This window comes from Artemia franciscana, chromosome 1, assembly GCF_032884065.1.
Source record: "Artemia franciscana chromosome 1, ASM3288406v1, whole genome shotgun sequence".
Taxonomy (NCBI): domain Eukaryota; kingdom Metazoa; phylum Arthropoda; class Branchiopoda; order Anostraca; family Artemiidae; genus Artemia; species Artemia franciscana.
In genome coordinates this window covers 10732621-10759774 of record NC_088863.1, presented here as the reverse complement: position 1 = coordinate 10759774, position 27154 = coordinate 10732621, and the positions used below count along the sequence as shown (strand labels likewise).

Below are 27154 nucleotides of genomic sequence, written 5' to 3'. Positions count from 1 at the left end.
ATGGTCCTGCCAAGTGGTAATAGGGTGGTAAATGAGGTATTAAAATAAAGTGATTACGCACTTAAGAAAAAACTACTGATGACTATGAGTATCTTTTGTGAAAAGTGGAATTCTCTAAAGGTTTTAGACAAACTTTCGATTCATCCTCTTTTGAAGAAAAATGATAGGGGTGAGTGAGGTATTTACAGAAATGTTAGTTTTATTTTCGAAGGATGCACAATACTTTGTATTATAGTACTTGTCAGACAAAGATAAGGTGTTGATAAAGTTTTAATAGAAGAACAGTTTGGTTATGAATAGGGCGAAACGAGATAATTAGAAAATGCATCCAGGGGTAAAAGAAATTGGAACTACACGGGAAGAGGTAAAAAGTGAGAATTGAATAGACTTGGATGGAGAAGGAGTGCACTCATCAGTGTTTGTCTCAGGAGACTTGGTATTACAGTTGGGTGTAAGTAGTAGTAACAATAGAAGTATTTTTTTAGTGTTGAAAGACAACCCAAACTGTATGAATCTTAAATAGATAAATTATTGTAAAGATCTAATACAAACGCTTAATAATCCATTGACCGTTTATTGATAGCTGAAAATGACATTGACCATTGACCGTTGACCGTTGTCAAACCGTTGACCGTTGTCAATGGTCAATGTTGACCATTGACCGTTTATTGATAGCTGAAAATGACATTGACCATTGACCGTTGACCGTTGTCAAACCGTTGACCGTTGTCAATGGTCAATGTTGACCATTGACCGTTTATTGATAGCTGAAAATGACGTTGACCATCGTTGCTCTATATATTGGATTTAAAGATATTAAATGCACAAATAAAATACAAATCGACTACAGGCATCAGAGGCTTTCATGATAAATTTAGTCTACACCTTTAAAAGTTCAGTAAAAAAGAGAAGTTATAAACGTTTTCCTAACTAAAGAGCTGTCACGGCAGTAAAATTACTCTTTTTCTTCATTTTGAAGGGGTGGAGGCATAATTTTGATTGCAGTAGGCCAAAACAATTATAATCAACGATTAGCTAAAGCTAGCATACATAGTAGAATAGTTATTTATCGATTAAATATTAACATTAACGGCCAGCCAAGTAATTATTTAATTATTTAACTTGATGTTAAATATTAACTTGATGTTAAGTAATTATTTAACTTGATGTTATTAGGTAATTATTTAACGTTGATGTAGTCTATAGTTTTACATTATAATGATCTCTCAAGTGACCGAATCAAGAATAATATTGCAAACAATACAAAAAATGGAAGACACCAATATTCTTTTTCTCTGTTTTGAGGGGTGGAGGGGCTAGGTGCCTTTTACCTAGCTTTGCATTAAGCTTTTTTTTGTAGAACTACTACCCAGTCACGTCTACACGAGATAACTTCAAACCCATTCCATATTTTAGGATCTTCAAAAATTGTTCAACTATTTGCCTTTTTGGGTTTTCCACCCCTCTTCAAACTCCCCTTTTAAACAAAAAGCTTAACTATATGCCTGTTGGTACCCTAAATTTCCTTTTACAACATTTAACCATTTATTCTTTTTTTCCTGGTGATATTTTCATGTTTATGACCCCCCCCCCAATTTTATGTTGCTAAATACAAGAAGAACTTGGTCTTAGATCTCAAGAAGAAAAAATCCAACAAGTGAAATCACTCCAAATGGTAAAAAAAAAACGAATAAATGAAATAGCTGATATACGGTTTGATTATTCGTAAGAAGAACGAACAAGCAAAATTAAGTAAATTTGATCAATTAAAATTGTCCTGTTTTGAAGATCTGCTTCATAAGTTAGGCTTTCAAACGAATTGCTATTAATATATATATTTGGGCTATTTAATATTATTATTATATAAAAAAAAGTAAAGGATACGACATTAGACTTTACAGTCCTTACCGACTGTGCTGATTTCCGTTTCTTGGCCCTTCAGCCAGGAAGTGCAATGGGGGGTTGGGGGCCAACCATCCTGTGATTTCACTCACCCTTCCTGTTTACCTTCCCCAGATTTCTCCAAGTACCCATTTAGAGCTGGGTCGACTCTGGCTAAGCTTAGAGAGTCACGCCACTGACCCCCGTCCCAAACTGAACAATTGGGTACACTGGGATTCGACCCCGTGTCCTCTCAGACAAAGGATCCTGAATCCAGCACACTAATCCACTCGACCAGGACGAGTGGATTCGTCCTTATTTTAGTATATCAAAATAATTTTATAATAATTATTATATATAATAACATGTTATAATACCGTCATACTATTATATTTGGGCTAGCAGCCCCAAATATAATGAGGATGAAAGGAAGAGGCAGGTGGTTCAACCACCCCCCCCCCCGAATAGACTTTGGATGGTTTCTTTTAAAAATAGGAATGACAGCTGTTAAAGCTGCCATCATCTGCAAAACACGACCTAAACTTCTGGTAGTTTCTTCATAGCAGTCCTAGAAAGTAGAATTGAACCACATTTTTTTACTGCTTATCGTGTGATAAACACTAAGTCACACAACTATCTAAGAATTTCCTCGGATGTTTCCTTTGGAAAAAATTTAATAAATTTTTTCAGCCTTCGAAGTGATCACGCTTTAGAGCCATACTGGGTCATACAGAAAACATGTTTATATAAAATATTCTAGCGTTATAGCGAAATTATTTTTCGCTATAACTTGCATTAATGCAGGATTTATAAAATATTCTAAAGAAAGATGTTCCAATGAAGACAAATACACCCCGTATACAAATATCCCAATGAAGACATATATGCCCGCCTTGCAGAGTTAAAGAGGATTATTCAGTGCATTGCTTAAGCCGGTGCCAGGGGCTCTCTACGATAAGGGAAGGTATATTTGGAAATAATAAGTTGATACGTCGCCTCAGTTTATTTGTAGAGTAGCAAGGTATCTGGAAATTTTGTTAAATAAAATAATAATAATAAATAAATAAATAAATAAATATTTCCGTATAAAGTAAATGTAATGTTTTATTTATGTCTTTTTCTGAGTGTTCAGTGTTTTTTTCAATGACCTTTTTTTCAAGTATTAAGTACTAATATTAGGTTAATGCAAAGTTTCATTTAAGCGTTTTATGATAATCGCTGATCAAAGTTCATGTTATTTGTGTCTTTTGTTTATGTTATTGTACTATGTTCATGGCTGTATATTTGGCTTTAAAATACACTTATCTATCTATCTATCTATCTAATACACGTTTAGCGTTTATGGCCAACTCAAAGGCTGGGAAACTTTTCAAAAGTCAGTTTGAATTTACATAAAAGTATGGAGTTAAATACATCTAAATCTTTCTTTTTCTGACATATTTCTTAATGGGGAGTTTCTAGTGGCTACCAATAAAAAATCAAAAGTTACCTCTGGTTTTGGAGATGCATTCAACTGACATTCAAAAACCAATCTATTCCCCTCATCCTCGTTACGCAATTGGGGCTTCTGTGTGAAACTAGGGGCAAGCTCTTGAGTCACGCCCATTTTTCCACTATCTGAAACACTGCACTCAAAGTGGGCAGGCTACCTTCTTCCTATGGATGCCTGCCCAAGGAACCTAATAGTTAAAATTCGCTTAACACCTATTCCAGCTATATGACTTCGGGGTAATAAAGTCTTTTCTTCTTATAAAGTTCTACTTGCTCTTGATAGGATGCCACCAATCACCCAAGACAAAAGTCTGAAAAAAAAAAGATATTTACAGCTTTATTATCTTAAACACTGTCCTTCATCCGGTATTGGGAACCAATCACCTTCAACCATAATTTAAAGCTACAAGTTTCTTACAATTCACTCTTGTATAAATTACCTGTTTAAAAAAAATGGGAGACACAAAACATGTGCTAACTGTCTAACTTTACAGGATAGAACTATCTTGAAAGAGATTAACGAACTTAAAATTTGAGTCCAGATAGTTTTTTTTTCTATGAGAAGGTGAAAAAACTAATTTCTGTAACAATACAAAGCAGGAATGTGCTTATGGAGGGGGGGGGAATATATAGATTTGTACAATTTTCCCTAAAGCTCTCTATAAGTAGCTTGGTTTGGGAAGTTTTGACGAATTAAACCCCCCACTCCTCCGACAAAAACAAATACTTGAGCACAAGCCTGATAAGATGTGTGAACATTCACATTGTAGCAATCAATTTCGCCAATCAGGCTTTTTAAGGTTTAAACAGATATCATTTTCTAAAAGTAGAGTAATCAATTGTGACTAGTTCAATTGTGACTATTCAATTGTGACTATTCAAAAGTTTAATTGTGACTATTCTTTCTAATGACTCATGAACCTGAAACGTTGATTCGATGTCAAATGAATGCCCTATGCACCAGCAATCCCTCTGGAGGATTTATCTATCCCCTTTTTATGACTCACATACAATTTACAATTAATAAAAACTTTCCTCAGAGTTAAGCCACGCAATGGTAAAAAATAATGATATACGTAATTTTTGTCATCTGTAATCAGAAACAAAAAGAAGGAGACGAAGACCTGAAAAAGTAAAATTAAAAATAAATTAAAAGCACTTGAGTAAGCCATAATATAAGACATGACACAAGAGACATAAGAGTACTTTATAGACTCTATCAATGTGTTAACCATTTTGTGTAGCAGTTGTAGCTTCATTCCATCTGGTCTTTAATTGGTCATTCCATCTATCCATCATAATGGTCATTCTATCATAATGGGTATTCCATCTGGTCTTCTTGGGCTTTAAACCTTAAATCACTAGCGATATCAAATATAAAGAGTTGTCCCTCCCTATCGGAATCACCTTATCATTCTTACCAGAAAACAGATTATTTTAGACTTTTTTTTTTATAAAATATGAAATTTTTAAGTAAGCCTCAAACTTTCGTCAGTGTTGCCACGCTGAATAATAAAAAATAAATTATGTTCTTACTTATTCGGGGGAGGGGGGGGCTCACCCAAGTTTTTTTTAATTTGACGCCCACTGGAATCTAGAATCTTCTTGGGCTTTAAACCTTAAATCTCTAGCGATATCAAATAAAAAGAGTTTTCCCTCCATATCGGAATCATCTTTTCATTCTTACCAGAAAAACAGATTATTCTAACATATTTTTTTGTTACAAAATATGAAATTTTTAAGTAAACTTCAAACTTTCGTCAGTGTTGCCGCGCTGAATAATAAAATTAAATGATGTTCTTTCTTTTTCGGGGGGGGGGGGGGGGCTCATCCATGTTTTTTTTTTATTTGACACCCACTGGAATCTAGAATCTTCTTGGGCTTTAAACCTTAAATCCCTAGCCATATCAAATAAAAAAAAAAGTTTTCTCTTCCTACCGGAATCATCTTATACATATTCTTATCAGAAGAACGGATTATTTTAGATTTTTGTTTATTGTTACAAAATATGAAGTTTTTAAGTAAGTATCAAACTTTCGTCAGTATTTTCACGTTGAATAATAAAATTAAACGATGTTATTAGCCTTTTCTGGGGGGGGGGGGAGTGGGCTCGTTCATGTTTTTTTTTTTTTTTTTTGACACCTACTAGAACTAAAGACTGCTTAGCTGCAAATGAAGCTCTTTTTAAATAAATGTTGAGCCCACCAGTTTTCCTTGTAAATACATGTATGGTTAAGTAAGTTTTCACACAAACTAGTTCAACTGATTAGATGGCTTTGTCACTGTCATTGGTGCTTTAACGGTGTTTGCCAGTCTATTTTAATACTGAGAAGAAACCTGAATTCCGCATTCCTACTCCAGTGAAATTGACATTAGAACTGTCTTTCATAAGTTACATTTTCTAAAGTAAAGATTTTCTGAGCTTCTTGCAACCGAAATGTAGCTAATATTAGTAGAGAAAATACATCAAAACACGTACATAACATGCAAAACGTTTATATATATATATATATATATATATATATATATATATATATATATATATATATATATATATATTTATATATTTTTTTATATATATTTTATATATAATGTATATTTTATATATATATATATATATATATATATATATATATATATATATATATATATATATATATATATATATATATATATATATATATATATTATATATATATATTTTATGTATATAAATATATATTATATATATATATATATATATATATATATATATATATATATATATATATATATATATATATATATATATATATATATATATACTTATATATGTATATTTTTTTATATTTATATATATATATATATATATATATATATATATATATATATATATATATATATATATATATATATATATATATATATATATATGTGTGTGCATACACATTGATGAACTCCCGAATATTTCAGCTTCAAGTCTGGAATCCCTTATCAGAGGAAAACCAGACAATACACCTAAAATATACACAAAAAACACGGTTGCAGCAAAAGCTGTAGCCTAGTAGAGAGCAAACCACAACCCTTGGTAATAGTAAATTTAAAACGGATTTGAAGAAAAAATCACTGTTTAGTGAGAGAGGATTACCCTTTAAATATTATTCAACAATGGTAACTACTACTTTGGTTAATTTTAATATTAAAAGCTTGTTGCGAAGACAAATTTATAAGAATTTCAGAAAAGCGCCTGAAACCCTTCGAAGACAGCTTCAGTTCGAATGAAAACTGTGCTATTAAGATCACCACGAAAGAAAACCCTTTGGTGCATAACTACTGTTCCCCATTGTCTTCATGACACCATAGTAAAGTGCTACTGCGCACTAAAAATCGTACTTCTTGGTGCCATTTCTTGGGCGAAAAAAGCTTGGAAGCACGCAAAAGGAATACAAAAGGAAAAGGAAGCGGAAAGAAAAATGAAGCATACAAAAGGAAAAGGAAGGATACAGTCTTCATGGTTGAAAATCCTTAACAGGAGGTTTACAACTCCCTTTCTTGTAAAATACACCTCCCAGTCCTCCTAGTAAGCAAACACCACCAAATAACTCACTACTCAGTACTCAACACTACTCACTACTACTCACATAACACTCTACAACACTACTCACTACTACTCACATACCACTCTACAACACTATTCAGTACTCAACACTCCTCACTACTACTCACATAACATTCTACAACACTACTCAGTACTCAACACTACTCAATACTACTCACATACCGCTTTACAACACTACTCACTATTATTCACATACCCCTCTACAACACTACTCACAACTCAACACTACTCAGAAAGCAACTACCAAGTGAAATAAAAAATTCAAATTTCTTTGAAATAAAAACTGAATACTTACGTCGTATCCCGACCACTCTCAAGTTTTTGACCTGACTAAAACCAGCTTTCTCTGTCTGCATTCGGAGACAATAAACTTAGCCAGAGTGAGATAAAACTACTATGCATGTATATTTAAATTAAATATCAGAGTTATGGTTAAGTTTTAGCATAATGCGTTCTGGGCAGCCTGATCTCACTAATTCTCTGTTGTAGTTTCCATAATTGTGAAACTTAAGAATTATATTTTCGTCATATATAGGTATATTTCATTATGACTGAGCCAACTTCACTTCTTGAGTGTGGTCAGGATAACACATAAGCACCAAAAACAGCAATTTTTATTTATCGTGAGAGTGGGAGTAAGTTACGACAACAGATTTTCGGAAACTTAAAAAAAATAGCTTGACATTTAGACATTTCTTTTTTCTTTTTTCGTTATTTCTTTTTTCGTTTTATTCTTTTTTTTCGTTCATTTCTTTTTTCGTTATTTTTATCTTTTCAGCATTAGTAGGCCGCCAAAAACTGTAAAAAAAACTTTACAACAGCTCATTTGGAAACATATTCCTTCACAAGGAAACTTTCTTGGCAGTACCAACATACGGTGGCATAGAGAGAGAAAGATGGGTTTATTAATGTAAATTAAATAAAAAAAACAAGTTTTTTTAACTGAAAGTAAGGAGCGACATTAAAACTTAAAACGCACAGAAATTACTTCGTATATGAAAGAGGCTGCTTCCTCATCAACGCCCCGCTCTTTACGCTAAAGTTTAACTCTTTCTCTCAATTCTTCTTTTTAAAACAGTAAAAAACTTTAGCGTAAAGAGCGGGGCGTTGATGAGGAAGCAGCCTCTTTCATATACGAAGTAATTTCTGTGCGTTTTAAGTTTTAATGTCGCTCCTTACTTTCAGTTAAAAAAACTTGTTTTTTTTATTTAATTTCTGAACGTTTTTGAATCAATGCATGTTTTGATTTTGGCTCTCCGCAGAGGAATAATCAAAACGAAATTTGCATATTTTTTTTTTTTTTTGGCTAAATGGCTTTCTCATAATTTTGATCGAATGATTTTGAGAAAAAAAGAGCGGGGGACGAAGCCTAGTTGCCCTCCGATTTTTTGGTTAATTAAAAAGGCAACTAGAACTTTTAATTTTTTACGAATTTTTTTTATTGGTAAAAGATTTACGTAACTTATAAATTAGCTTACGTAAAGAACTTTTTTATTCTCATGTTTTTATTACATATATGAGGGGATTCGCCCCATCGTCAGTACCTCGCTCTTTACACTAAACCTTAAATTTTATCCCAATTCATTAAGAATGACCCCTGAATCACAAAAGCCGTAGAATAAATAGTTGAAATTACTAAAAATACTTTAGCGTAAAGAGCGAGGTATTAGAAGGAGGTGAACCCCTCATATGGGTAATAATTTCTGTTTGTTTTAAGTTTTATTGTTGTTCCTTACTTCCAGCTGAAAAAGCTTTTTCACATTTATTTTTTAATTGTTTTTTTTTTTTAAATAATGCTAGTAAATCCTGCTCTCCCTTCATGGAAATTTTCTTCTCCCATGACAAATTCTCGATGGAAAGTTCCCCCAACGTATCCCCCTCTTCTCAACCCCTCCCCCCAACCAAAAAATCCTCCTGAAAACGCCTGTATACTTCCCAATAACCATTACTCTATGTAAGCACAGGTCAAAGTTTGTAACTTGTTGCCCCTCCCACGGGGACTGTGGGGGAGTAAGTCGTCCCCAAAGACATATGTTATAATTTTTTTCGACTACGCTGAATAAAATGGCTAGCTCAGAATTTTGATCCGTTGACTTTGGGAAAATAATTGGCGTGGGAGGGGGCCTAGGTGCCCTCCAATTTTTTTGGTCACTTAAAAAGGGCACTAGAACTTTTCATTTCTGTTAGAATGAGCCCTTTTGCAACATTCTAGGACAACTGGGTCGATACGATCACCCCTGGGAAAAAAAACAAAAAAAAAACAAAAAAACAAATAAACACGCATCCGTGATCTGCCTTCTGGCAAAAAATGTAAAATTCCACATTTTTGTAGATAGGAGCTCGAAACTTCTACAGTAGGGTTCTCTGATACGCTGAATCTGATGGTGTGATTTTCGTTAAGATTGTATGACTTTTAGGGGGTGTTTTCCCCTATTTTCTAAAATAACGCAAATTTTCTTAGGCTCGTAACTTTTGATGGGTAAGACTAAACTTGATGAAACTTATATATTTAAAACCAGCATTAAAATGCGATTCTTTTGATGTAGCTATTGGTATCAAAATTCCATTTTTTAGAGTTTTGGTTACTATTGAGCCGGGTCGCTCCTTACTACAGTTCGTTACCACGAACTGTTTGATAATCAAACAAAAAAAGCAAATGGCCCGAAGCAAAGCTTGTTTGGGCTTACAACCCCAATACACATACAAATAAAAACAATATGAAAAAGAAGAAGAAAATAAAAAGAAAAGAAAAGGAAAAGAAAAAAGAAAAGCAAAGAAGAAGAAAAAAAAATTCAATTACCTTGCATTTCAATCGATACGGAATTACACTTCAAAAAGACAAAACAAAAAGAAACTAAAACTACTTGACCAGTATCGCCTAAAACAAAACAAACATCTTGGCTCCACTTGAGGTCCATTCAACTATCAAAACCATAAATATTAAGGCAAAATTGCTTTAATTCCCGCCAAAATTCAAGAAAATTATCCATATTTCTCAAAGTCGTAGGTAAACAATTCCATACATGGGGTACTAGATGCCGAATAAAAAATTGTTGCATATGTTACCTTAAAATAGGACTCTTGTGTTAAGGGTCACTGAAAGCTCCGTTGCCGAAATCCTTATCCAAACACTTAAAATCTCCCTCTTGAATTCACCCCCCCCCCCTTAGAGTCCCCTTAATATCTGAAAACGAAAAAGGAATTTTGAAAAAAAAAACTGCTTAGTGATAAATATTTTCATTCAAGTTAAAAATTATTAAGAAAGAGTAATAAATACTTATTTAGACTATGTTTCATATTTATATATAAAACATATATTTTTATTTATTAAATGTCATTATATTATATTATATTATTTATATTTATTATAAACGTTTACTTATACATTTATATTTATGTTTATCATAACAGTAAAGGTAAAATACCAAAGCACATTTTCGGGAATCTCAAAAACAGACTGAGACCGTGACGTCACTGTTTTTCGTTTTTTTTTCCTTTCCAGCACTAGCGGAGTATCGGAACATCCTAGGAGCGTTGAAATATGAAACCATTCGAAGCTTTCACAACTGGGGTTTTAGTCCCCCACCGCGTTAAGGCGTTCATGAATTGGTAACTCGTTTTGCCGTCACACAAAAGTCCGTCATTTAGAGTAAGGAAGCTCCCCCCACCCCCTGATTTACGCAATGTTTTGTTTTGACCTTGTTTCCTGATAATATTGTTCTAATGATAAGTTCTTCTTCAACTGTTTAAGCCCAAGAAGCAAAAATAATGAAAGTAAACTTTATTAATAGAAGTTTAAAATTCTTTGTGCCATTGCAGCAGAAAAACTACAAAATTCTTAGTTCCAAAGAAGTTAAAACACAAATTCTAGAAATATGGAGAAATATCGGGTCAGTTTATTTGAAACAGTTTTTCGAATATATGTAAGATAAACTGCGAATCATTAATTTTTGTTCGTTTTAAGTTTCGACTTCACCCTTTACTTTCATGTAAAAATATTTGTTGTTTAAGTGGATCAAACAGATTGTGGTAACGAACTGTAGTAAGGAGCAACCCGGCTCAATAGTAACCAAAACTCTAAAAAAACGGAATTTTGATGTCAATAGTTACATCAAAAGAATCGCATTTTAATGCTGATTTTAAACATATAATTTTCATCAAGTTTAGTCCTACCCATAAAAGTTCAGAGCCTGAGAAAATTTGCCCTATTTTAGAAAATAGGGAGAAACACCCCTAAAAGTCCTAGAATCTTAACGAAAATCACACCATCAGATTCAGCGTATCAGAGAACCCTTCTGTACAAGTTCCAAGCTCCTGTCCATAAAAATATGGAATTTTGTATTTTTTGCCAGAAGACAAATCACGGATGCGTGTTTATTTGTTTGTTTTTTTTTGTTTTTTTTTTTTTCCAGGGGTGATCGTATCGAACCAGTGGTCCTAGAATTTTGAAAGAGGGCTCTTTCGAACGGAAATGAAAAGTTCTATGTTCTGTGTTTATTTGTTTTTTGTTTTTTTTTTTGTTTTTTTTTTGTTGTTTTTTTTCCCCAGGGGTCATCGTGTCGACCAAGTGGTCCTAGAATATCGCAAGAGGGCTCATTCTAACGGAAATGAAAAGTTCTAGTGCCCTTTTTAAGTAACCAAAAAAAATTGGAGGGCACCTAGGCCCCCTCCCACGCTCATTTTTTCTCCAAAGTCAACGAATCAAAATTTTGAGATAGCCATTTTGTTCCGCATAGTCAAAAACCATAATAACCTTGTCTTTGGGAATGACTAACTCCCCCACAGTCCCTGGGGGAGGGGCTGCAAGTTAAAAACTTCGACCAGTGTTTACATATAATAATGGTTATTGGGAAGTGTACAGACGTTTTCAGGGGGATTTTTTTGGTTTTGAGGGTGGGGTTGAGGGGAGGGGGCTATGTGGGAGGATCTTACCTTGGAGAAAAATGTCATGGGGGAACAGAAATTCAATGAAAAGGGTGCAGGATCTTCTAAAATTACTATAAAAAAAAACAATGAAAAAATTAACATGGAAAAGTTTTTCCAATCGAAAGTAAGGAGTAGCTTTGAAACTTAAAACGAACAGAGATTATTACGCATATGAGTGGTTCTAAAAATACTTTAGCATAAAGAGCGAGGTATTTAGGAGGAGATAAATACCTCGCTCTTTATGCTATAGTATTTTTAGTAATTTAAACTATTTATTTTACGGCCTTTCTGATTCAGGGGTCATTCTTAAAGAATTGGGACAAAACTTACGATTTAGTGTAAAGAGCGAGGTATTAACGAGGGTAAAAACTCCCTCATATACATAATAAAAATTTAAGAATATGAAAGTTCGTTACGTAAGTTAATTCTTAAGTTACGTATATTTTTTACTAATAAAAACATTCATTAAAAATTAAAATTTATAGTTGCCTTTTTATGTAACCGAAAAATTGCAGGGCAACTAGGCCTCCTTCCCCACCCCTTATTTTTCAAAATCGTCTGATCAAAACTAAGAAAAGCCATTTAGCCAAAAAAGGAATTAATATGCGAATTTCATTTTAATAATTTATGTGTGGAGAGCCAAAATCAAACATGCATTAATTCAAAAACGTTCGGAAATTACATAAAAAAACTAGTTTTTTTTTAACTGAAAGTGAGGAGCGACATTAAAACTTAAAACGAACAGAAATTACTCTGTATATGAAATGGATTGTCCCCTCCGCAATCCTTCGCTCTTTACGCTAAAGTTTAACTCTTTGCCACAATTCTGCTTTTTAAAACAATTAAAAGCTTTTGCGTAAAGAGCGAGGGATTGTGGAGGGGACAACCCATTTCATATACGGAGTAATTTCTGTTCGTTTTAAGTTTTAATGTCGCTCCTTACTTTCAGTTAAAAAAACTAGTTTTTTTTATGTAATTTCTGTTAAGATCGCTCTCCTTTTTAGGGTGTTTCCCCCTTTTTTCAAAAATCAAGCAAATTTCCTCAGGCTTGTAGCTTATGTTAGATAAAATTAAACTTATCAATGTTATAAATTTGAAATAAGCACACAAAGGCAATTCTCTTGAGGCATTAATTGTTATCAAAATTTATTTCTTTTATTGTTGGTTACTATTGGCCTAAGTTGCTCCTTACTTAGCCCGTTACCACGAACTGGTTTATAAATGTTTCAATGCATGAATCTTCCTTTGGAATGATCTCAACTGTTTGTTTACGGATTCAGCTAAATTGGCCTATAACTGTCTCACATTCACCATGAGATACTGGCGACGAAAAACAAGTTTTATCAATTGAAAGTAAAGAGTAGTATCAAAACTTAAAACGACCAGAAATTATTACTTATATGATTGGGGTCACCCCCTCCTCGATACCTTGCTTTTCATACTAGAGTTTTTTTAGTGTTTAAAAAAAACTCTAAAAAAGTATTTAATACTAAGATCTAAAAAAAAGTATTTAATACTAAAGCAAAAGCTTTAGTATTAAAAAGCCTAGCTTTATTATTAAAATCTAGCTTAAAACCTAGCTTTAGTATTAAAAAACCTAAAATATGCCTAGAAGACGACCCAAAAAAGATATTAAGTTAATGTCCTTTTAAGCTTCCTTCAGGTGAATACACGAAACTTTAGAGTAAAAAAAAAAAAAAAAATTAATATTACGAGGGTTACATGACCCAAATCGGTTGGGAACCACTTGCATAGAGGAAAGAGTATTTTATTCAGGGTATAATCTTTCCACCTTCTAAACAGATCTATCAGTACTAATACCTTTCACAACGTGAATTATGAATATGTTGTGAATAAGTGAACAGCACAATGTGAACACTTTGGTTATCCCCAGTTCAGGGTCTGATCAGTCCATAACTACCAAACTTTTAATGATCCAATGTAAACCCCGAAAATAATCCCCATCTTTTCTCCTAACTTTACAATCGTATATAACTTTACATCGTATCATAATTATTTAAAAATTTGATACAATAAATATTAAATATTAATATTTATTTAAATATAAATACAGATAAATATTTATTAACTGCATCCTTGTAGTTATTTATTAAACACATTTAATATTTGGTTATATAACTTATATATTTCCAATTTTATCAAATATAAATAATATTTTTTTAAGTATTTAATAATATTTTACAAAATAATAATATTAATAAATATTAAATCAATTGAGATTAAATACAAATATTTACTTTTATTAGATATTAATATTTATTAATATTATTAATGTTTAGTAAGAAAATATATTTGTATTTAATCTTAATTTATTTAATATTCGTTCAATATTATTTTTTATTTTTGAAAAATAAACATATATTAATATTTAATAAGAATAAATATTCATATTAAATATTAATTTAATTAATATTTATGTAATTAAATAAAAAACAAGTTTTTTAACTGAAAGTAAGGAGCGACATTAAAACTTAAAACGAACAAAAACTACTTCGTATATGAAAGGGGCTGCTCCCTCCTATAGGCCCCGCTCTTTACGCTAAAGTTTGCCTCTTTCTCTCAACTCTACTTTTTAAAACACTAAAAAACTTACTTTTTAATACAGTAAAAACTGTATGTTTGTAATTTCTGTTCGTTTTAAGTTTTAATGTCGCTCCTCACTTTCAGTTAAAAAAAACTAGTTTTTTTATTTAATTCTATTGAGGTCGCCTTCTTAAACTGGCGCTTTCTTTCGGACTTGAAGTTTTACTTTTCTGATAAGCATCTTAGTGAACAAAATTGTCAAACAGTTCGTGGCAACGAACTGTAGTAAGGAGCGACCCGGCTCAATAGTAAACGAAACTCTAAAAAACGGAATTTCGATACTAAAAGATACATCAAAAGAATTGGATTTTCATGCTGATTTTAAATATATAAGTTTCATCAAATTTAGTCATGTCATCAAAAGTTACGAGCCTGAAAAAAATTTGCATTATTTTGGAAAATAGGAGGAAACACCCCCCAAAAGTCATAGAATCTTAACGAAAATTACACCATCGCATTCGAGGTATCAGAGAATTCTATTGCAAAAATTTCAAGCTCCTATCTACAAAATTGTGGAATTTCGTATTTTTTGCCAGAAGACAGATCACGGGTGCGTGTTTATTTGTTTGTTTGTTTGTTTTTGTTTTTTTTCCCAGGGGTCATCGTAGAAAACAGAATTAATGCATGTTTGATTTTGGCTCTCCGCAAATAAATAATTAAAACAAAATTTGCATATTAATTTTCTCTTTGCTAAATGGCTTTCTCTTAGTTATGATCAGACGATTTTGAGCAAAAGGTGGGAGAGGAGGCCTTGTTGCCCTCCAATTTTTCGGTTACTTAAAAAGGCAACTAGAATTTTTAATTTTTAATGGAAGTTTTTATTAGTAAAAAATATACGTAACTTACAAATTAATTTACGTAACGAACTTCTATATTCGTATATTTTTATTATGTATATGAGGGTGTTTCTCCCTCGTTAATACCTCGCTCTTTACACTAAGGCTTTAATTTTCTCCCAATTCTTTAATATTGACCCCTAAATCACAAAGGCTGTAGAATAAAGTTGAAATTACTAAAAATACTTTAGCGTAAAAAGTGAGGTATCTGGAAAGAGATGAACCCCCCCCATATGCGTAATAATCTTTGTTTGTTTTAAGTTTTAATGCTGGTCCTTACTTTCAGTGGAAAAAAAACTTTTTCATATTTTTTTTTCATTGATTCTTTAAAAATAGCGCTAGAAAATCCTGTGCCCCCTTCATGGAAATTCTCTTCTCCCATGACAAATTCCTCCAAGGGAAGATCCTCCTAATTCGCCCCCTCCCCTCAACCCCCCTCCCAACCAAAAAATCCCCCTAAAGATCTGTACACTTCCAAATAACCATTACTGTATGTAAACGCTGGTCAAAATTTTTAACTTGAAACCCCTCCCCCGGGGAGTGTGGGGGAGTAAGTCAGCCCCAAAGACACAGTTATTAGGTTTTTCGACTATGCTGAACAAAATGAGTATCTCAAAACTTTGATCCGTTGACTTTGGGAAAAAATGAGCGTGGGAGGGGGCCTAGGTGCCCTCCAAATTTTTAGGTCACTTAAAAAGGGCACTAGAATTTTTAATTTCCGTAAGAATGAGCCCTCCCATGACATTCTAGGACTACTTGGTCGATACGATGCTGTTTGACAAGCAGTAAAAGAAAAGCAGTTTGAAAATAAAGAAACGTGTAATAAACATTTTTTGCACGAACAAAAATTGCCCAACGTAGGATAATTTTGCTGCTCTTGATCATCTTTTTAATAGGTTCAGTTAGACGCTTAAAGACACATAACACGTTAAGTTCAGAATTAAGTGTCAATTTAAGAACATAACATCATTAGAAAATGTAGTATAAAAAAACAAAATAGAAAAAATATAAATAAATTAGAAATAAGCATTGTTTTGAAGGGCAAAGGTTACCCCTGTTCTAGAGGGTGATTTTTCTCCCCTTTATTGCAGGTGCATAATTTATTGGGGGAGGGGCAAGGGGGTAGTTGTCCCCATAATGTCGATAGAAATTATTATATATCCTATGCCCCTTGACTATCAAGATACAGACCCCTCTTGCCCCCACCCCCTCAATAAAAATGCTGGAGATTCCCTGATTAATTCTAGCAGTTTTTTTATTAATTATTTTTTAAGACACACAAAATTGCGACGTATGAAATGGAAAACTAATTTTCAAAATAGAAAAGACGCTACAGATCTGACTCACAGAATTTTATGTCAGAGCTATTTATAGTGTCTAAAGTTCTAACAGAATTAACAAGAGGAATGAAGTAGTCGCATAGAAATCTAAGCACCAAGATTTATTTTGATAAATCTTTTTTCTTTTTGAATTAAACAAGGGACAAAACTAAGCAAAAACGAGCGACATTATAATTAATATAAAATAGGCCTTACAGGACAATATTTTTCCCCTGTTTTCATTCACTATTTCATGTCTTTCATCAACACATTTTTTTCAACAAAAATGGGGAAAAAACACAAAATTAACTTGAAAAGTAAAACAGACGGATCACATAGGGGTCATATTTAGACCCTAATTCTAAACAGTATCTTGATCAAGAATTTAATGAAAAGGGAAAACTGACATAATCGAAATTAGAAAAGAGTGTTTTTTTTTATCTCACTTCAATTATCCTTGTGGTTATTTTTTTTTGTAAATAGCCTTTATAACGACTTATTTATTTTATTTTCAAATTACTTTTGTGTTTTTTTTCTTTTTTTGAATTGAAGAAGATAATAAATTCTGCGTTGGATTAAAAATAGGAAACAGTAAACGAAAAAAAATATATAATAAACGTGTTTGGCCACCTTGAAAAGATTTATACGGTCTTCTTATTTTGGTTTATACAAATTTCCCTTTTTTTATAAAAACAAAGCGGTATTGACCGAGGCGGGTCATTTATACAGGGACTAAAAATAGTCCCTATGTCAATTGGTCTATTTTGCTTCTTAAATTACTTTTTTTTTCTTCCTTTATGGACTGGGGGGATTTTGTAAAGAAAGATTTAAGGAAAATGGGAGCTTCCTGGGGGTGTAAAGAATGACACCTCGAATAGACTTTAATGGAGGAAGAGTGTGCGTAGTAAAAACTGTTTGTGGATTGAAAAAGAATAAAAAATTCAGTATTCGACTAAAACAAAGAAACAGTGAACAAAAAAGGAAAAATATTTCGTACGTGTTAATTCTGTACGAAATCATTTATATTATCAGCCTTTTTGTTATACTAATTTTGCTTTTTAACTGAAGCAAACGTTCTTCATGAGGATGGACCTTAGAACTGGAGTTTAGAATGGTTCCTTTGTGATTAGCCTGTTTCAATTTTCAACTTGCTTCAATAATTACATAAATAATCTGAAAAAAAAATGTACTCATCAGATATTAGTCGTTTTTAGACCCTGATTTTAAGGGCCATCTTGATCTCGAACATGCGTCTTAATGATAAAAAAGAATATAGAAAGAGTTTTTTTCCCATTCGAATTGTCCTTGTGGCTAGTCTTTGTTTTTACGCCAAGACTAATCCATTTATTTTTCAAATTATTTTTGTGGTTTTTACCCTTTATTGAATTGAAAATGAATGATAGATTCAGCACTGGATTACAAATAAGAAATAGTAAACTAGCTATGAAAATATGAAAACTATATCGTACGCGTTAACCCTACTCGAAATCATTTATACGCTCTTTTATTTTGGTATAAGCGAATTTCTCTTTTTCTTATTCTACAACGGAAAAAGCCTCCACCAAGAAGGACCTTTAAACTAATGGCTAAAAATAGTCCCCATGTAGACAGGTCTATTTTGTTTCTTAAATTACTTTTGTGTTTTTTGTCCTTTTTGGAAGGCAAAAGAATGATAAGTTTACTATTCAATTAAAAAAAAAGTTAACTAAAACTTGAACTACTTATCAGATGTTTTAGGCACCGTTTTTTCATATTTTAGTTAATGATGCTTTTCCTTTTTTCATTAAATCAAACGTTCTTGATAAAGATGGGCCTTAGAAGTAGGACTTAAAAACGGCCACTGTATGATTAGTCTATTTCACTTTTCTATTTAATTTACTAACTACAAATGTAATTTGAAAAGAAAATTAGATTAGTCCCATAGTGGCTATTTTTAGACCTTAGTTCTAAGGTCAATCTTAATCATGAACATTTGCTTTAATGAGAAGGGAAAATTAGCAGAAACAAAAAAAAGGAGTGATAATATAAATCCTTTCTAACAGACCTAGAACTTATTTAGTTCAATGGTTCTTGTTTTTGATCCATTAATTACCTTTAGTTATTTTAATCTCTAATTAATTTAATTAACATGAATTATCTCAATTTAGTTCTCAATTTAAAAAGGTAAGAAGTAATTTGAAAAGTAAAACATTAGGGACAACATACAATTTGTTTTGAGTCCTTAGTCCTAAGGCCCACCTTGATCAAGAGCGTTTCGTTTTTCATAATGTAAAGAGAAGGAAACTGATATAAATCCGAATGCAAAGTATAACAATATGAATTATTTCAAGCAAGCTTAACAGTTGCAATATGTGTTTCATATTTTACCTCCTATCAAACAGTTCGTGGTAAAGAACTGTAGTAAGGAGCGAACCGGCTCAATAGTAACCGAAACTCTAACAAACGGAATTTTAACATCAATAGTTACATCAAAAGAATTGAATGTTAATGCTGATTTTAAATTTATAAATTTCACCCATCAAAAGTTACGAGCCTGAAAAAATTTGCCTTATTTTAGAAAATAGGGACAACATCCCCTAAGAGTTATTGTATCTTAACGAAAATCACACCATCAGATTCAGCACATCAAAGAATCCTACTGTAGAAGTTTCAAGCTCCTATGTACAAAAATGTGGAATTTTGTGTTTTTTGCTAGAAGACGAGATCAAGGATCTTCTTTTTTTTGTTTGTTTTTTTCAGGGGTGATCGTATCGACCCAGTGGTCCTAGAATTACGCAAGGGGGCTCATTCTAACGGAAATTAAAAGTTCTAGTGGCTTTTTTAAGTGACCAAAAAATTGGAGGCCACCTGGGCCCCCTCCCACGCTTATTTTTCCTCAAAGTCACTGAATCAAAATCCTGAGATAGCCATTTTATTCAGCATAGTCGAAAAACCTAATAACTACGTTTGTGGGGACGACTTACTCCCCCACAGTCCCTGTGGGAGGGGCTGCAAGTTACAAACTTTGACCAGTGTATACCTATGGTAATGGTTATTGGGAAGTAAACAGACGTTTCCAGGGGGATTTTCTGGTTTGGGGAGAGGTGTTGAGGGTAGGGGGTTACGTGGGAGGATTTTTCCATGGAGGAATTCCTCATGGGGGAGAGAATTTCCATGAAGGGGGCTCAGGATTTTCTAGCATTATTTAAAAAAAACAATAAAGGAATAAATATGAAAAAGTTTTTCAACTGAAGGTAAGGAGCAGCGTTAAAATTTAAAACAAATAGAAATTAGTGGTGTCATTCTTAAGGAATTGGGACAAAATTTAAGCTCTAGTGTAAAGATCAAGGTATTGACGAGGGGGCGAACCCCATCATATACGTAATAAAAACTGAAAAGTCCAATAATAATGCTTCTGGGTTGACATAACCCACTCAGCCCCCCCCCCAGACCCTGGGGAAAGAGCTGTAAGATCATTTGAAAATAGTCGGAAATGAAATAGATGCAAACAAGCTTTTTCAACTGAAGATAAGGAGCAACATTAAAACGGACAGAAATTACTTCGTATATGAGGGGGTAAGAGTCCCTTCTTCTTACCTCACTCTTCACGCTGAAGATTGACTTTCTGTTCCAATTCGGTACTTGTTAATTATTCAGAACACACTCAAATTCTTGATCTGAATGTAAGATCTGAGAAAACCGGATTAACAGTCACAAAGACAAGTGACAGACTGCATTAGGCTTACATAACTGGGGCTATGTATTTGAACATTACGGGGGGGGGTAAAGTATTTAGACAGCGTGAAGTTACAAAACAATTCTTACTTTATAATATGAAGAATAATTGCAGCTAACACACTTCACATGCTGACCCACTATGCTTTACCCCCCCCCCCAATATGCAAATATATAGCTCAAATCACATAAGTCCATTGCATTTTGTCCCCCGTCACTTGTTTTTGTGGCTATGAAACCGGTTTTCTCAAATCTTACATTCAGATCAAGAGCTTGAGTGTGTTCTGAATAATTGACGAGTATCCCCAATTATTTAAGAACGACTCTTGAAACACAAGGGCTGTTGAGTCTGAATGAGAAGTATTTTTAAATGCTTTGAGACTCATCGACAGTTGATCACAATGTCAAATAATACTGCTTTCAAAAAAGAAAAAAAAGAAGAAAAGTTTTATATATTTTTAGGGGCTGGAGGGAAGGGGGGCTGCGACAGATTGTGACAGTGACGATTATTATATTTGAAAAGAATGTTGAATGTGTAACCTTCTTGATGTTAAATCCTATCGCGAAATGTTACACAGATCCCCTCGAACGAAAATTCTGGATACAGCCTTGGACAGGACACAATTGGCTTAGTCAATAAATCAAACAGTTCGTGGTAACGAACTGTAGTAAGGAGCGACCCGGCTCAATAGTAACCGAAACTTTAAAAAATGGAATTTTGCTATCAATAGTTAAATCAAAAGAATTACATTTTAATGCTGATTTTGAATATATAAGTTTCATCAAGTTTAGTCTTACCCATCAAATTTTACGAGCCTGAGAAAATCTGCTTTATTTTAGAAAATAGGGGAAACACCCCCTAGAAATCATAGAATATAAAATCACACCATCGCATTCAGCGTATCAGAGAACCACACTGTAGAGATTTCAAGCTCCTATCTACAAAAATGTGGATATTCGTATTTTTTAAACCCTAAAGTTTTACTGTTTTAAAAAGTAGAGTTAAGAGAAAGAGTTAAACTTTAGCCTAAAGAGCGGGGTGTTGAGGAGGAAAAGCCCCTTTCATATACGAAGTAATTTCTGTTCGTTTTAAGCTTGATGTCGCTCCTTACTTTCAGTTAAAAAAAACTTGTTTCTTTTTCTTTAATCATAACGTGAATCTTTAGTACTCTGCAGTTCTATCACAATATTACTATAATTTGTCATATTTGTCAATTGTCATACTGAGTATTTTTTTTGTCTGTAAAAAAAAAATTATTATCAAGAATTCACTTAAGCCAAGGACTGTATCCATTAATAAATGAGTTATGGCCTTCTTATTTGAACAATTTAATTTAATTGATATTTACTAAATAGGGATGCCAATAAGTATGAAGTTACTGTATGATTATGATGCTCAACTTTTCCATTTGAATTCCATTTTTATCACGCCATCTATTTTTCTTGGGCTCTGGGGTGGGAGTATTTAGTATTTTCATTAAGAAGAAATCCAAAAAAGCTTTAACTGCCGTGGAAGGATACTAGCCAACGACTTTGTGCAAATCGTGGATATTGATGAATGACTCGCTTTTTTGGTTGTTAGGTATTTGGTTTTAATTCTTGTAATTTTGGCCTTTATTTTATTCATCTATTAATTTCAGTTTTTTCATTGGTTTTTATCGATTTGTTTTTTTAAGTTGCGTTTGTCTTTTTTTGCCTTTTTTTTTGCATTTTCCGTAAATATTTTGTTTTGTTCGCACTGAAGAAGAGAGGCGGTTGTCCTTTCGAAATAAATCGCTTTGTGTTTTTTTCAGTATTTTGTTTAGCAGGTAAAAACTCCATTTTTAATCGTTTCTTCTTTATGTTATGACAGGCCAATGGGATTTAAAAAATATCCCCCTAGTTAACTTCATCACATAATAAATTAATAAGCTTTTTTACTCTCCTGGATACGGCCTGGATGGATACGAGTCCTGTCCAAGTTTTATATGCATTATTTTGATGGACCTTGAGCTAGGGAACAAAGACAATGCTATGGGAGAATATGATATCAAATAGAAGGTCTAGATTTGTATTATGCAAATAATTTGTTGCAGAATAAATGCGCGATGGTTACTTACTAAAATAATATTGACGTTCAGCACAAAAATACTTTCAGAATTTCTACTTAACGAAACAAATTATATTTGTAAACCAGTGTAATTACTTTTAAGAAGATTAAGTAGCTTAGACTAGAAATATATAAATTGAAAAATGATACAGAGAAAACTGATCAAGTGGATAGCTTCACTCACCAGGGTAGCATGACTAATAAAGATGTTGGAGATAAAAAGTAGAATAGAAAAGTAGAATTTAGCGAGTTCGGTGCTTCTGGACGTGCTAGGACGATGACAATTGGTAGGTGTGTCAGGGACGTGCACAAATCGACTTGATAAAGTCGTTTCACCGATTTGATCACCTGGAGGGGGGCTAAGGGAGAGGAAAAATTAGAAAAAACGAGGTATTTTCAACTTACGAGTGGGTAATCGGATCTTAATGAATTTGGATATTTAGAAGGACCTCATGTCTCAGAGCTCTTATTTTAAATCCCAACCGGCATTAAGCCTCTGAGTTTCCTTTTAAATTAATCTATTGACTCTTAGAATTTTGCTGGAGGTCATGCCATATGAGCTCTTGGCTCTTCCGACCTCGTCACAAGTGCCATATGAGATCTTAGCTCTTGTCTTCAGAGTTAACAAAAAATTTTGCAAGAGAAGGAAGATAAGACTGCGAAGTAAGATCAGCATAAGCCATGATCACGACTCGATCATGGCTCTGAAACGTTGGCACTGAGAAAGGCTAAAGAAGAGTCTTTAAATGTTTCCCAGAGGCATTGTTCAAGGATAGTTGCTGGTACCAGGGTTGCCAACTAGTACAATTTTTGTGTGAAATGCACATCTTTTTTACCTCAGAGAGGCTGCGGAAGAGTGAAAATCTCTCTTTTTGAGTGTTATTTTTCATTCGCTTTGAACGCCACTAGTTGGCAACTTCGTCCAGAAGTATAATCAACCCAAGGAACAGGGTTACCAGCTTGCACACTCTTCATTTGAAATACACACTCTTACACTAGCAGCGCCAAACGTGCACATGCAAATTTTTTGATTTGCACTCTTTTTGAGTGAAAATCCTTCGTTTTTGGCCTTGATTTCCACTCTTTTTGGACGTCAGCGGTTGGCAACCCTGGCTTGTACTTGTCTCACTGAACGGGTATAAAAAGATAAGCTATGCGAAAACCATGATTCGAACCTATTTTCTAAGGCTGTAATAGAAAATACGTTAAAATGGCTAGGCCACGTCTCATGGATCAAGGATAACATATTGCCCAAGACTATACTTTATGTCCGTCCATCTGGACCCAAACAAAAAATAGGTCGTCCACGAATAGACTGGCGGAAAGAAGTTATAAGAAAGGATTTTTAGGCAACAAGACCTTCATGGGAGATGGCAAAGACAGAGGGGTACTTGAACTTAACGAAACACACTCAAGAACTACACTTATGTTACATCTGAGAAAACCGGTTTCATAGCCATAAAGACAGTTGTCAAGTGAAAGAATAGAAAGGGAAATATAATTTGGGCTATACAAGGGGGTGGGGTAAAGTGTAGCGGGCCTGCATGCAAAATGTGTTAGCTACAATCGTTCTGCATATTATGAAATAAGAAATGAATTCTAACTTCACACTATCTAAATACATTACATCCCTCCCCCTAATGTGCAATTATATAGCCCAAATTATGTATTCTGTCACTTGTCTTTGGGACTATGAAACCGGTTTTCTAAATACATTATCTAAATTATTTCCCTCCCCCCTAACGTGCAATTATATAGCCCAAATTATATATTTTGTCACTTGTCTTTAGGGCTATGAAACCGGTTTTCTACATACATTATCTAAATAATTTACCTGCCTCTCCCTAATGTGCAATTATATAGCCCAAATTATGTATTCTGTCACTTGTCTTTGGGGCTATGAAACCGGTTTTCTAAATACATTATCTAAATACATTACCTGCCTCCCCTTGATGTGCAATTATATAGCCCAAATTATATATTCTGTCACATGTCTTTGGGGCTATGAAACCGGTTTTCTAAATACACTATCTATATATATTACCTCCCTCCCCTAATGTGCAATTATGTAGCCCAAATTATATATTCTGTCACTTGTCTTTAGGGCTATGAAACCGGTTTTCTGAATACATTACCTCCCTGTCCCTAATGTGCAACTATATAGCCCAAATTATATATTCTGTCACTTTCTTTGGGGCTATGAAACCGGTTTTCTAAATACATTATCTAAATACGTTACCTTTCTCTCCCTAATGTGCAATTATATAGCCCAAATTATATATTCTGTCACTTGTCTTTGGGGCTACAAAACGGTTTTCTAAATACATTACCTTACTCTCCCTAATGTGCAATTATATAGTCCAAATTATATATTCTGTCACTTGTCTTTGAGGCTATGAAATCGGTTTTCTAAATACACTATCTAAATACATTACCTTCCTTCCCCTAACGTGCAATTATATACCGAGAATTATATATTCTGTCACTTGTCTTTGGGGTTACGAAACCGGTTTTCTAAATGCATTATCTAAATACATTACCTTCGTCTCTCTATTGTGCAATTATGTAGCCCAAATTATATATTCTGTCACTTGTCTTTGGGGCTATGAAATCGGTTTTCTAATATCTAACTTAAGCGTAATTCTTGAGTTTGTTTTGTTTAATAAACAAGTACTGACCGAAGTTTTGAATATATCGGGGTAGAGGAAGAGCAGACACAGTTTTGTTGGCCTCAGGTGACTTGGTACTATAATGAGTTGTTAGTAGTAGTAGGCTAGTAGATGCGAATCCAGTATTTTCTCAAATTCTAACTTCAATACAAATCGATACAGACTGTAAAATATTTCCGCTTGGACTTGCAAAATTAAGCCTCAATGGAATTAGCACCTCCCTTAGTACCTCTACAAGCCTGTTGAACTGGCCAGTATGGCAGTATTTGATAAGCACATACTGCCCTCTTCTCTATTATAAAGAGTAGGGGGCTGAGGTGTGTAGCAGTTTCCTTATTTGTAGGGTATTACTTATTTATATGATACTGCTTTCTAATTTCCTCTGGAATCAAAAGCTTTTTTTATTAATTTAATAGGATTAAGAGCTACAAAGTTTAACTTCTTCTTTCGGACGGTAATCGGCAGACGTGCTCACAAAGTATTTGAAAATAGGCAGAGTAGATATTACCAGTAGATTATCCAAGGTGATTATCCAATAAATTATCCAAGGGGCCGATAAATTAGTTCACTTTTTAAAGTATTTGGAACTAAACTCATAACCCAGCGCTTTTAACATCTGAACTTTGTGGAGCTTATAGTTGTAATTTTGACTTATTTTTTCGCTCAAAAATAAAGAAAATTTTATTCTACAATGACAACCGAATTTGAAAATTACCCATTAAAAATTTTTAAACTGAAAATCAACATGCCTACTTTAATCCAGCAAAAGGATACAACTTTAAATATTTCTAGCAGGCAGCTGTTTAATTTCTAAGACAGTTTCAAAATTTACAAATCCTTAAAGAAACTGGTTGTGAACGAATGAGCAAAATGATGGAAAATGTCATCATGACACTTCGCCAAAACCGCACAAAAACGCAACAAAAAAGAAAATGTCTTTTCAACATCCGTTACGTGTTCACTGCAATGCCAGCAAAAAGTAAAAAATGTCAACATGTAACCCTTAATCACAAACACTTCAAACAAAAACCTTATATAATTAGATATACTCAAAACAATACAAATTGCATAATTGCGATATAAATACGAACAATCTCTGAACATTTTCCCCAGGGAAATATAACAAAAATTTCACAACCAGAAGAACATTCTATTTATTACCTTCAAAGGAAAAAGAGAAAAATACCTTGTCTTCCCCCCAAGCCTCATCCCCATCTAGCAACCGTAGCTTCGTTCAAACTAGAACAAATTAACATTTTGTTGGTATAAGCCTAGGAATGGGGCTATTGAGAAGAAAACATGCTAACAAAACAATACTTACTTTAAAATATGCATATAGATTGTAGCTAACACATTTTGAATATGCTTCTACTACATTTTACCCCTCTAACACCCCCCTCCCTACTGTGCAAATATATAGCTCGAATTATATATTTTCCACACGTTTCCATGTTTCTTGATTTCGTAGTGTCAATTCAATTTACGGGTAAAAAGGGATAAGGGGGTTGGAGGTAAAGCCTAGTTGAAACGCATTCAGCATGTGTTAACTACAATTTTTTTTTCATATTATGAAGTAATAATTATTTTCTTAACATGTTTTCTTCTCAATAGCTCCAATTATAGGCTTATGCCCTTTTCTTTAAACTGCTTACCTTTTTATCAAGAAAGTATCAATTTTATCAAAAGTCAGAAAAGCACCGGAATTGCGTTCGAATCAAACTGGATCAGACTTATCATTTAGAAGATGGAACTACTTTAGAGCCAAAAATAGCCTACAGCTAGGGAATAGTCCTGGGATGAGAGTAACCCAATCGCAAGAAAAACACTTTCTCCATATTCGTAGGGAATTTTGCGTAGGTAGTGATGAAACAAGGGCGATCATCTTGTCTCTCGAAAGCTGCTTCCGCCTGTGAAATCATTTATACAAGCAAAGCATTATCCAACATTAGAATCTTTTCTGAAATGGACCGAATCAAAACAGAGGGTATGCTCCAGAAGACAATTGTCATTAGTTATAGCTATTTATT

At 33.4% G+C, this 27154-nt stretch overlaps 1 protein-coding gene across 26 annotated transcripts in view; it reads right to left on the bottom strand.

The window, feature by feature from the left end:
- LOC136025213 (twitchin-like) overlaps positions 1-26938 on the bottom strand; it is a 397750-nt gene extending 370812 nt beyond the window's left edge. For 25 of the 26 annotated variants that reach the window (XM_065701032.1, XM_065701099.1, XM_065701049.1 and 22 more), the window contains exons 1-2: positions 26780-26937; positions 3371-3683 (exon numbers count right to left, since the gene is read on the bottom strand). In XM_065701032.1, the coding sequence (XP_065557104.1) occupies positions 3371-3487 (117 nt within the window). In that variant the 5' untranslated portion in view covers positions 3488-3683; positions 26780-26937. Of the gene's footprint in view, positions 1-3370; positions 3684-26779 lie in introns of all 26 variants that reach the window. The other variant, XM_065701279.1, reaches the window with a different exon arrangement.
- Between the last annotated feature and the right edge of the window lie 216 nt (positions 26939-27154).